Source organism: Podarcis liolepis (genome assembly GCF_965112155.1).
Source record: "Podarcis liolepis genome assembly, chromosome: Z".
In the NCBI taxonomy this organism is placed as follows: domain Eukaryota; kingdom Metazoa; phylum Chordata; class Lepidosauria; order Squamata; family Lacertidae; genus Podarcis; species Podarcis liolepis.
The window spans coordinates 17,944,429-17,957,632 of NC_139570.1; the positions used below are offsets into that span (position 1 = coordinate 17,944,429).

General features: G+C 44.2%; 1 protein-coding gene across 1 annotated transcript; it reads right to left on the reverse strand.

The window, feature by feature from the left end:
* Positions 1 to 7,979: 7,979 nt before the first annotated feature.
* Positions 7,980 to 11,241, reverse strand: PIN4 (peptidylprolyl cis/trans isomerase, NIMA-interacting 4). The gene is made up of 4 exons (XM_083484848.1): positions 11,096 to 11,241; positions 10,084 to 10,157; positions 9,054 to 9,173; positions 7,980 to 8,159 (listed from the first exon to the last, which is right to left on the reverse strand). Exons 1-4 carry the CDS (start codon positions 11,133 to 11,135, stop codon positions 8,001 to 8,003), a joined length of 393 nt encoding a protein of 130 aa, XP_083340974.1. The 5' UTR covers positions 11,136 to 11,241; the 3' UTR covers positions 7,980 to 8,000.
* Between the last annotated feature and the right edge of the window lie 1,963 nt (positions 11,242 to 13,204).

The following is a 13,204-nucleotide window of genomic DNA, read 5'->3' on the forward strand; positions in this document are numbered from 1 at the left end:
AAGCCGCTAATAGGGTTGCTTCGCAAGACGAAAAAACCGCTAGACAAAGAGACTCGCGGAACGGATTATTTTCGTCTTGCGAGGCACTACTGTATTACTCAAATATGATGCCAAGCTCGAACAAGCAAAACCTTATATGACAAAATGGATGCAAAAATTTTAAGAGCAGTTTACAGTGGAAAAATGAGAACAAATATGAATAAAGGAATAAAATTCACTGCAAGTTAAGCCCTAAAACAAAATTGGTACAGTGGAACCTTGGGTTGCGAACATAACCCATGACGGAGGCACGTCCGCAACCTGCAGCGTTCACATCCTGAAGCGCCGCGTCTGTGCAGGTGACGGCACAATTTGGCACTTCTGCGCATATGCGAGCGGCGAAACCAGGAACTAACGCGTTCTGGTACTTCTTGTTTTCCCATGGTCCATAACCCAAACATGTAACCTGAAATGGCCGTAACATGAGGCATGACTGTATAAAATGTTATTTCAATGGTATATAACTTTGAAAATGTTATTTCAATGGTATATAACTTTGAAAGATATACAGAAGATGAATAATGAAATGAATGGACATTGCTGGAAATGTCATAGACCTCAAGGAACCTTCTTCCATTTATGGTGGACCTGTGAAAAGACCAAAAAGTTTTGGAGGAAAGTTCATTTCGAAATGAAAAAATGTTAAAAAAAACCTAAATTTGCATTGGACCCCAAAACTATGCCGTTGGGAATGACTCCTTCAGCTACTATATTGTGAAATCGTCAGTGGAACTATTTTGTTATATGACCACAGCAGTCAGAGTGGTGTTGGCTAACATATGGAAATCTGACATACGGTATGTCCTGGAATAGATGCATGGAAAGAGAAACTATCAGAATATGCAGTAATGGCAAAACTCGCGGATTTAGTAAATGATAGACTCATGGCAGAACATAAAAAAAACTTTGAATCGTTATAATTTGTATACAACTTAACAGAACTGTAACAATATTAACATCTGTATGAATTTGTATAATAGACCTTAGGTTACAAAAATATTTCCTGTTTAAAAAATAGAAGCTTTGTGTGTATATGATAAAGAAAGAAATATATAGTAGAAGAAATCTTGTCTGTCTGATCTAGAAATGAAATCATATTTTTAAATAATTTTTGCTTTAGATTTTTACAATCATATATGGTATTTCTCCAATAGCAAACTACCTAGAATTGGAAATAATATTTAGTACACTAACCTTTGTTTAACTCTTGATAAATGTCAGCTTGCTGAGTTATTTTGTACCATTGTGATTCAATGTTATATTTGCCAGCAGGCAGACACAGCAATACAGAGTTTTGCTGCTTAGCAAGAGATTTGGGGAAGTTGCTACTGTTCTTCACTGTGATCAGATTGCACACTGAGTACTTGTCTCCCGTTTACTGTGCAAGCAAGTTAGCCAGGCCATAGCATGAGTACCTGCCAGCCATCTCATCCTAGGACACCTCCTACACAGCATCAGGCAGGTGAAGTCACTAACATCCATGAAAAAATATACCTAAGGCGAATTCTGGGACTCCAGAATCCACAGATACCTGCAGAGTCTCTAGCTCAGGTGTGGGGAACCTCTGGCCCTCCAGATGTTGCTGAACTCCTGCTTGCTGGAGTTGACAGGAGTTGCAGTCTAGCAAGAGCTGGGGTGGCCAAAGGTTCCCCACACCTCACCAGAGGAAAATGATTCTGCATATGCTCAGGAGCACATTTGCCCTGCGTCTTTGAAATGCTACATCCTCCTTGGAGGTCAAGGATTTCTGTGCATGCTCCAGGACACTCAGCCAAGAGGCCAGAATTTTGGTCAGCCCAAAGGTAGCTTCTGCACTCTTGAGACACAACATCTGCTGAAATTGCTAATAAATTTGCACTGGCTTCCTCGCCCTTTTTGACTATCTGAGGTGGGGACTGGAACAGGCCTGCCTCCTTGAGGACTTGTTAATTTATTTTAGCACTCCTTTGGAAACAAGCAGGTATGTGCTCTTTGCAGTCGACTGGGGATATTTCCAAATGTGCATTCTGCAGAAAAACCACAGACTGTGAAGCATTCATGTGCCCCATGTGCCCATGGCTCTGGAATTCATGTGCTCCAATGCCAGAGAGGTTTTATGAGCGAATTTGATGGTTCCTTTCCCCACTTAGGCCAGACAGGTCCCCCACGCATCTGCCTTTAATGTTATGGCCCACCATTAAACTTGCATGCACCACGAAATGTGCCACCAACATGGAAAGAACAGGCTGCATTTACCCTTTTCTCTCCCGATTTGAGTTCCACCTGAAAATTATGTGGCAGAAGTTACAAATGCTTGCAAATCCATGCCCCTGCTTAATTCACAGAGTGCAGAAGGGTAGTGATATCATTAAGCCTCCCGCAGCAAACGTAGAAAAAGAGAGCCACCAAGCACCTCAGAAACAAATGGCTTTATCGTGGCAGAGCTAGTTGTAGGGCTAGAGCAGGCATCCCTAAGCTTGGCCCTCCAGCTGTTTTGGGACTACAACTCCCATCATCCCTAGCTAACAGGACCAGTGGTCAGGGATGATAGCAATTGTAGTCCCCAAAAAGCTGGAGGGTCGAGTTTGGGGGTGCCTGGACTAGAGAGTTTGGGATTAGAGCATTCTGCATATCTGATAAAAAGCACAAATCCACAGGGTTCCCCCCCTCCCATCAATCTGTGGGGAATTTGATGCCCCTCCCCCCTTCAGCCTCTAAAGGGGGTGGGGTTGCAGAGAAACAAATCTCTGGGCTCTGTTGCTATACAAAGCTTAATAGAAATGATAAATGGAGATGAGATGAAATGGAATGGAATTACAAACAATACAGAATGTATACAGAAAAGGGGAAATAGAAAATTGAATATATTGTAATTCACACAAAATCCAGTAAAATATGACGGATTGAATGATTAGCAATTGGATATGATTTGCATGCTGATTAGCAAATGGCAAGCACTGGCACAGCAATAAAAGGGACTAACATATTCAATAATATTTTTTTAATTAATTTTCAATTTCAGTCCAATAATAGCCTCATTATAATAATACCAAACCATAATACAATTACAAACACCTATTGTTCAAATACAAAATTATATAATTTAGGTGGCCTCCCATTTGCTAGAATTGATGGTTGATTATTTTATTTCCGCGTTCCAAAATCTTACGAATTTCAATTACATTCCAATAAAAAAAAAATCCCTTATACAACTGCAATATTCACTCCATAAATAATAAAGGATGGGGAAGAGTCAGCTCTAAGTCTCCATTGTAAACCTTTTGCAAAATAGAGTTTCCTTCCCCTTTTCCATTATTATTTTTTACACGCACAGTTCTGTTTGATGTTATCTTCCATATCTATAATATGGGTCAGGCTTGGTTTCTAACTGCCTTCTATATTGGACAAACAGGCCAAACCTTACGCCAAAGAATAAACGGACATAAATCTGACATCAAGAATCACAAAACAGAGAAACCAGTAGGAGAACACTTCAATCTCCCAGGACATTCTATACAAGATCTCAAAGTAGCTGTTTTACTACAAAGGAATTTCAGAAATAGACTGGAAAGAGAAGCTGCTGAATTGCAACTCATTACCAAACTTAAAACCATGAAGAGACCTGGTCTGAACAAAGACATTGGATTCTTATCTCATTATACATGACTAAGCCATTTTTCACCTTCTCACCCCTTGCCTTTTCCTGTAAGACCTATTGCAGTCGTTAAGAGTCGTCAACAGGCTCATCTCAGCTATCTGCCAATCTCCCATTCCCACCACCCTTCTGAGTAATACCCCTCCCCACCTTCTCACTATATAGAAGGATCTGGCAACTTCTGTTTCAGTGTATCTGAAGAAGTGTGCATGCACACGAAAGCTCATACCAAGAACTAACTTAGTTGGTCTTTAAGGTGCTACTGGAAGGAATTTTTTATCCTTCCAGCTCTGTTAGTCTAAGTAGCATTTAAAATGTGTGTGGGGGGGGGAAGGGAGGTTAGTTTTTACAACCCAACTTATCACCAAGGGAGCTCATATCCCTTAAGTCCGTTGTCGGCCACAGAAGAAAGGGTAGAGGCAGAAACCACTTAAAGGAAAGCAAGGCAGATCTTTATTTTTCTGTTGCAAGAGAGTCCCCACCCCACCCCTTTGCTAGGTGCTGAGGGGACCCAGAACAAAGGTGTGTATCAACTTTTAAAATCTTTAGAAATTGCCCAACTCCTTAGTCAAACCATCCCAAATCATAATACAAACGTCACAGAAAGAGGTGGCCTGAAACAGGGATTTGATAGTATTATGACTGTCTTGTCTGGCAGGATACCTGATGATGCTTGCTGATTGTCTTTTCCTGGCCAGCCTGGGCCATTCTTTAGGCACGGCAAATGCCTTGGTTCTTGAATCCATTGTCACCCCTACCTTTATTCATACACAGAATATGCTCTTTTGACAGGTCTGCTTTTAACAGATACTTGCCAGACTGGTTTTAAAGAGAGGTGGCAAGAAGTTTATCGCCAGTCTATTGGGAAATGTTTTATCAACAACTTCTTGCCATCCGTAGCTCAGGTTTTACTGGTAAATGAGATATTTCATCAATAAATTGGTGGATTCATTGAGAAAACAAGGTGAAGTGAAAGCACCCTCTGTAAAAAGGCACATCTGGATACTTTGTTACCATTTTGACAGAGTTATACAGTGATACCTCGGGTTACATACCCTTCAGGTTACATAGGCTTCAGGTTACAGACTCCGCTAACCCAGAAATAGTGCTTCAGGTTAAGAACTTTGCATCAGGATAAGAACAGAAATCGTGCTCCGGTGGTGCGGCGGCAGCAGGAGGCCCCATTCGCTAAAGTGGTGCTTCAGGTTAAGAACGGTTTCAGGTTAAGAACAGACCTCCGGAACGAATTAAGTACTTAACCCGAGGTACTACTGTATTGCACTTGCTATTTACAGAAGGGTTCCTATTGCATTGCCTGTAGTTACACACAGGAGTTTGGGTGTTTTGTGGACATACATATACGTAGATACACTTAATTTTAATATGTCGTTATTTTTCCATACCAAAACTATACAGACACACTTTACAGACGCCAAGTTTCTCTCTATAGCCCACTAAAACAATGAAACACAACTGATCAGGAAGGTCACTTGGACAAGCACAACTGAGCGATTTGTACAAGAATGCAGTGGTTGTGGGGCCTATCCATTGGTGAACTCCTATATGCAACCACTGTAAAAGGACATGATCTTTTGCAATGCACATTTCTAGTATGTTCTAACTGGAAGTATTTGCCTTCCTTTAGTGCATGTGCAGCATCAAATCTGTTTTAAAAGCATTGTTTTTGCTTGTCTGTGTATAAGCCACAAATTCAGAATCTATCTATCAGAAGGAGGGAGAGCTCCTTCCTCAATTTGAGAATCACTTAGGACAGTTCCTGTGGTTCTCAGATGTCTGCATATAACAGAGGCACACTCAGGCATTCAACCCTGAACCGAGAAACTAATTTTTGCAACTGGCACCTGCAGAGATCTGTTGGTGCACACTGATGTGCTTTTGTCCTGCAGAACCATTTGTATCTATTAATTAGGCCTGCCCTGGCCCTTCTTCCCAGGTTCTTCACGAAGGTGCTGGGTTCACCACCATGCATTTATGTGAAGCCTTGCACAACCCTGGGGAAATGCCTGCAATGTACTTCTTCGCATTTTGGAAAACTAGTCCGGACATCCAGTTTCAGCATGTAAGCTATAAAGCATTTCCTTCCTTGGCTATGTATCTAAGACTGCCCAAGACTTAGACCTCTTACTTAGAAGTACGGTACATCTCTTAGAACTACATGGGATGAGCTTTCAAATAAAGATGCTGAAAAGTGGACCCCTCTCTGGAGATAAACCTGGCCGTTGTGGTGTAATTAACCCATTTTGGGTTTTATGTTTGGAAGGAGGAGGAGAGGCGATTGTCAGTGTGGAGAGATAATGGAACTGAATGGAAACCTAGTTTGTAAGAGCTCTTATAACAAGGCTTGTAAGAGTTGTTGTGGCCGCTAAAATAAAGTTCGGACAATGGTCTAAAGCAGGGAGGGATTTCTCAAGCCTGGGGACCAAATGAAGCCCCAGCCCTCTGGACTGTTCCCAGACCACAACACACCTGTGTCAAACACTTCCCTGGCTCTGCTCTGCACTCTCAAGTTATGTTTGACATTTGTTTAAATCTAACAACACAAAGGAAAAGATAGGGTGTTGTGCCTGGCTATAAACTCTGATCATTCTTTTTGCTAGCCAGCATGGATAGAAAGGGGCTTGCCTGTGTGCAGTAACTGGCCTACTGAACAAAGGTAAAATTATAATCCATTATTCTACCCACATTTCCTTCTGGCCCTGCCTACCACTGACATCTGGCCCCCAGAAGAGAATATGGTCCTTGGGCTGTAAAAGGTTCCTCAACTCTAGTCTAAGGGCATATGATGCAGCTTTGTTGCTGAAGCTAAGCAATTTTAGCCATATAAACTGCATGCCTGGAAACCATGCAGAAACTGCCTTTAGCATTTTGGAAGGGTGGGGTTTGGGGGGAAGTAAGTGGCACCCACAGTGCTAGAGTGAAGGCTTTCTTTGCATGCTTGAGATCCTAGGTTTTACTCCCTAACTTAAAAGATTTTGGACTTGATATTGAATCATTAATGGATTACTGCAGGTCGTTCCCCTTCAATACCCTCAAAGAGTTACAGGGGGCTAGCCCCTTATGCCCCATTTATCCCATCTGGGACCCCTCCTGAGGTGCCCTGAAGGCTGCTTGTCATGTTTGCTGCAAAACAATAAAAATAAAACCTAGCCCTTTTTTTACCAGTCACGTGGGCCAGCTTTAAAGAATTACTGCTGTTGCTGCCACCTACCCAGGAAGAACAAACCACGTAGAAGAGCCCTGCTGGATCAGACTAATGGTCCATATCTAGCCAAGCTCCTTTTTCCCATTGTGACCAGTCAGAAGTTTCTTCAAAAGTCCACAAGCAAGGCATGAAGGTAACAGCCCTCTCCTGCTGGTGCTCCCCACAAACAGAGATATTCAGAGCCATGCTGCTTCTGATTCTGAAGGAACTGAATACAGTGGTGCCTCGCAAGACGAAATTAATCCGTTCCGGGAGTATCTTCATCTAGCGTTTTTTTCGTTTTGCGAAGCAACCCTATTAGCGGCTTAGCGGATTAGCGCTATTAGCGGTTTAGCGGCTATTAAAGGCTTAGCGGCTTACCTGCTAAAAGGCTATTAAAGACTTAGCGGCTTAGAAAAAGGGGGGGAAAGCGAAAAAAAATCGCAAGACTCGCAAGACATTTTCGTCTTGCGAAGCAAGCCCATAGGGAAATTCGTCCTGCGAAGCGCATTGAAAAACGGAAAACCCTTTCGTCTAGCGGGTTTTCCGTCTTGCGAGGCATTCGTCTTGCGGGGCACCACTGTATCAAGACTACATACGCACCCTACATTTAAAGCATTTGAATCCCCCCAAAGAATCATGGGAACTGTAGTTTAACCACTGCAGGGCTACAACTTCCAGTGCACTTCACAAACTGCAGTTACCTAGATTATTTGGGGTAGGAGGGTGCTTTAAATGCCTGGTACATACAGAGCCTAGCCTCAGTGGCTAATTGCACTTACAACCTTATTGGCCATGAATTTTAAAGCTGTCTAAACTAAAGGCCAAACTAAAGGCTAAACCAAGAAGGAGGGAATGATGCACTTTCTCTATACCATGTATAATTTCATTAAGGTCTACCATGTCCTTCCTTGCGTGTCTCCTTTCTACACTACCCACCCTCAATGTTTCAGTTTTGATTCCCAATACACACACAGTTTCTCACCCCACCATGGTGTACACACACCAGCCTTGACACACCTAGGGAGGGTATGTGGAAATCAACCTCCAATTTCTCACGCAACCATACCAAGGGTTTAAATGAAAGGGAAGAAATTCCTAGCATCACAGAGAAACATTTTTTTTTTATTTACGCCCTTCAACCATTATGATGTGATAGCCAAACTTTGTTTTCACAGGGGGGTCTGTGTACACGGGCTTGTCCATACTGCTGACAGGCAAGGCGAAGGCTGCATCTTGGAAGGGCCCCACCATAGAGCCTCTGCTCATCCAGCCCAGATCTCCCTGGAAAAGAAGAACAACGGGAGACTGTTAAAGCCCTATAGCAGGGCTGTTGGCCAGATTTCAGTATGTTTAGTTCTTAGCAGAACTTCAGGGCCACCAACCAGAGGCAGGGTAGCTGTGGGGACGGGGCTACTGTTCCCCATGAGCCCCCACATTGTGCTGACCTTTTTGTACACATATAAATCCACATGTGAGTTACTACACATCAGAGATTCTAACAGTCTAATTTAGAAAGGGAGGAGGGAAGTTGCTGAAGTGGCTGCTATAACAAAGTGAGCGTGAGAAGCCCTCACCAGTCTCCTGTACATCTTCCAGTGATCAACCAGGAGATCCAACCTCTCTTCTGCCCTTCCTTACTCTAAAAGGCACAAGCCCTTACAGCTGGACCTCAGTTCCCTCTCCAATATGCTATACCTTGCTTGCTTTCTGCACATGCTCCTGACAAGCCTAATTAGCTTTTCCTGTAGGTCAGGTTGCTAAGATATCGTCAACATTTTGCTTAAGTTCGTTCTTCGTTTCCTTTCACTCTCACCTTTCCAAGCTTCCTCACCTCCTGTGTCCTCTTCTGTTAGGATTTCCACTGAAAGTTCTTGAGGCCAGAGACCTGTCTTTTTAAAAACTCATTTTACTACTGCAAAGTGCTGTACTCACAGATTTCATTTGGCTCTGCCTCTGTGTTTCTGCTGCAGCTAAGCTTCACTCTAGTCTTTTAAATCTAGATCTCAGTTAGCTCAGTGTTTCTAAATCGTACAGAAGAGCAGGCAGTGAAGTAGCAAAAGCAAGACTATGGCACCTTGGCTGCCTCTTTCTCTCAAGTCCTCAGGGCAACAAAGGAAAGGTGGCAACCACAGCAACAAGGTGGTCTGTCAGCACAAAACAGAAAGAGGCACATACCCCTTGTCTGGCTTTGTCCTCGCTGTACTGAGAGGCTACTTCACTGAAGCGCACCCCAGCCTTGAGTTTTTCCAGTGCCTCCAGGCATCTGCTATGCTTCTCACATAGAATATGCCTCACCTAAAAAAAAGCAGAATACAGATTAGACAAGCATACACCACTCTGGCTGAAGAGGCAACCCAGTCAGATGGGTGGAATATAAATAATAAATTATTATGAATGATGTATTATTATTATTATTATTATTATTATTATTATTCCTCAAGAGGTAATGCAACCAACGACAACTCTGGCATTTGACTGTAATTTAATGTGGTTTACAGTACCCCATCTCACTATAATAATTTATAATAATAATTTATTATTTGTACCCCGCCCATCTGGCTGGGTCTCCCCAGCCACTTCCACAAAGACCAAAACTACACTAAGATGTCACACATTAAAAACTTCCCTGAACAGGGCTGCCTTCAGATGTCTTCTGAATGTCAGGTAGTTGTTTATCTCTTTGACATCTGATGGGAGGGCGTTCCACTGGGCGGGTGCCACTACCAAGAAGGCCCTCTGCCTGGTTCCCTGTAGCTTTGTTTCTCGCAATGAGGGAACCGCCAGAAGGCCCTTGGTGCTGGACCTCAGCGTCCGGGCAGAACGATAGGGGTGGAGACACTCCTTCAGGTATACTGGGCCGAGGCTGTTTAGGGCTTTAAAGGTCAACACCAACACTTTGAATTGTGCTCAGAAACATAGTTGTGCATCCCACAGCATTGAGTCATTAGTGTAGGGGAGAGGTGTTGAACTCCAACTCCCATCAGCCAGCAGTAGTCCAGCAACATCTGGAGGGGCACAGAACCCCCACCCTCCTTGTGCAGACTGATGTCAAGCTAGCTGTGTTGAGCGGCTAGAGATCAGGAAGCAAGTCACCCTCCCCGCTTTAGCTGAATTACACTCTACATACATTCTTGTCTCTTTCGTGTCTAAAATTGCACCCCTGGGACACCATCCAAGGTGAAATGAAACAAAACAAAACACCTACCTTCACACTGCTGCCACCTCCTTTAGGGCCCTGGGCTTTCTTTTCTGCAGCATCACTGCCAGAGGATGCTCCACCTATGATAACACACAAGGTCAGAGGCAACGGTGAGACACCCTGGGTGCGCTATGACACCTTCCTTCCATAGCGCCAAGCCCACACTCTGCTCAGCTGTGTGTGTACCCTGTGCAGCCAAACTCCAGGTTGCCAGTCTCACAGCAATGCACAGAAGCATGCTAGACTTAAGCTGCTATAAGGCAAAGGCTGCTCACCCTGCTTGAACCCAGGCAGGATGTGAAAGTGCACAGAAACCCCACAATCACAGCACTGGGAACTTAATCACAATGACAGCTTTTTTCTTTCCCCATTCCTGGTTTACTTGACATTCTGCCTGAAGAAGAATACTGTACCAGAGAGAATATGAAAAATTGCTCCTTGTTTTGTAACACTGGTTGATCCTGATAAAAAGTATCCCCTCACTTTGTCATGACTTATGTGCATGCAAACCGCTGTTCTGTACCATCTGCAGCTGGGGAGGAGGGCTCATGCCTCTCCAAACGCGGTACAATGGACACCATTACTGACCCTGCTGGCTGACTGGGCCCGATGGGAGTTGGGAGAATCTAGAGGGCCACAGGATTATATATCCTTGATCTGGGATATGCTGTACCACAACCGGTCTCTTTGTGAGTCAAGGGGCTGGAAACCTATTAGGGCATCCCAGGCACGTCTGGAAACCCACATGTCTCGGAGATCTCTGCACGTCATCCTGGTGCTTAAATTTGATTCAGGCCGGTTTGAGATGAGCAGGGGGGAGGGGACAAGCAGAGACTCTTAGGCTGTACTGTCCCTTCTGGGAGAGTAAGGCAGAGAAGACAAATCAGGATTCCTGGTGTCCCTGTTATCAGCACCTGGCTGGGGAGAAGGAAACTAGGACTCCTGGGTTCTCTGGTTGCAGCTGGAATTCATCCCATTCACCCCATCCCACCCCCAGTCAGCGCCCCCCATCCCTTACCCTTTCCCCCTTTGCCGCCGCTTTTCCCTTTCGGAGGCATCTCCACGGCTTCTTCCGCCCTCTCTGAAGTGCTGCGGCGTCGCTCTCCTCTGACGTAATGTCTCGCGACTCAACCGACCGGGCGCCCCTTCCCCTTTGCGAAAGCGGACCAATTAGATGCCTGCGGGGCGGGGCTTCACAGCATCTGTCAAGCGCAGTGACAGAGCGGGGCGCGCGGAGGATTTCTGCGAGGCAGCCCCTTCCCGGCATCGCTAACGTTCTGTCAAGTCGGGTTTCACCATTTCAGCAAAACCCTGATCACAGGCTTGTCGATAAACCCAGAGAAGTGTGTTTACTGGCCAACGGGAGACCGTGTGGACAGTCCTCCTTTGCTAGCCCCCGCAGTCGCCTACATGCAAGAGAGCTGAAGGTGGCATACGTGGTTCCCTCTTCTCCCATGTTATATCCACAAAAAGTTAGGTTGAGAGACGGTGGCTGGCCCTTGGTTCCCCAATGAGCTCTCTCAGAGTGGGAATTTGAACCCTAGTCTCTCCCAGGTCTTCCCCAACATTCTTTACTTAAAATAAAAAAATATCCTTCCAGTAGCACCTTAAAGACCAACTAAGTTAGTTCTTGGTATGAGCTTTCGTGTGCATGCACACTTCTTCAGATATCTTCAGGTATCTGAAGAAGTGTGCATGCACACGAAAGCTCATACCAAGAACTAACTTAGTTGGTCTTTAAGGTGCTACTGGAAGGAATTTTTTTGTTTTGACTATGGCAGACCAACACGGCTACCTATCTACTACTGGAACCATGGAAGGCACCACATTGAGCCGCATGAAATGGAAGTCCATCAACAAGGTATCTGAAGAAGTGTGCATGCACACGAAAGCTCATACCAAGAACTAACTTAGTTGGTCTTTAAGGTGCTACTGGAAGGAATTTTTTTGTTTTGACTATGGCAGACCAACACAGCTACCTATCTGCAACTTTACTTACACTGTATTGGTATGCACTGTGGTGCACCGAGGCAGATAAACAAGGCTGCATTGCTGTAAATATTGTAGGGTACAAATACTGTGTGCTAATATTTTCAATATTTACTCACCTCTTGAGTGGACTCTTCAGATTGGCATTGAAAGTGCACCCAGGGCTCAGCTGGGGGTTTCAATACAAGTCCAAAGATCACAGATGAGAGACAAAAATACTTTGAAAACATTAAAGTAGGAAATAAAGGAGGAGTTACTGCTCTTTCTTCCATCTCCACCACCTCAGGACGCCCCAAGACATAGATTTTGGGGTCCAGTTTGAGCATCTCAAGTTTAAGTCTCAGAGTCATAAGCTGGTCTCATGTTACTGTCTCTTTACCTTGGGTTGCTTGCTTCCAGTCTTAGTCTTACTAAGAGCAGATCCATTGAAATTTATGGACTTGACTAACTTAGATCCATTAATTTGAATGTGTCTATTGTGAGACGTTAGTTGGATAAAACCACTTGACTATAGTATTACATAGTATTATTTTAAAACACTAAACAAACCCAGCCATTTTGAAAGAGAAAATACTATGTATGTTTCCCTAAACTTCCATTTTCATCCAGTGGAAAGACTTGATCCCTCCCACTATGAAGAGAACCAATACTTTCCCCTTCTCTATGTTCCATTTTCCTGGGCCTTCACATCTTTAATTCCAACCCTTTACCATTGGGCTACAGCTCTGAGCCCTGTTTCAGTATCAGAAAGTATTTTAAGAACCTAGTAGTCCCATGACACCACTAGGTACAATCTTCATTATCTGATATTTTGGTTTGGCCACAAAGAGTTTCAGACTTTAGAGTGCTGGATACTTGCCCAGCCTAATGGCAATCCCAAACCAAAATATCAGATAAGGAAGATTGTGTTATTATATGCTTGCCTATGTTACCTGGACAGGGACGCGGGTGGTGCTGTGGGTTAAACCACAGAGCCTAGGGCTTGCTGATCAGAAGGTCGGCGGTTCGAATCCCCGCGACGGGGTGAGCTCCCGTTGTTCAGTCCCAGCTCCTGCCCACCTAGCAGTTTGAAAGCATACTACTGCAAGTAGATAAATAGGTACCGCTCCAGTGGGAAGGTAACCGGTGTTTCTGTGCA

Coding starts and splice junctions, on each gene's coding strand:
- PIN4 (XM_083484848.1), bottom strand. CDS start 11,135: ATGCCTCCGAAAGGGAAAAGCGGCGGCAAAGGGGGAAAGG. Junction 9,174..10,083: donor GAGGTGGCAGCAGTGTGAAG/GTAGGTGTTTTG, acceptor GCTTTTTTTTAG/GTGAGGCATATTCTATGTGA. Junction 8,160..9,053: donor AGGACAAAGCCAGACAAGGG/GTATGTGCCTCT, acceptor CTTCTTTTCCAG/GGAGATCTGGGCTGGATGAG.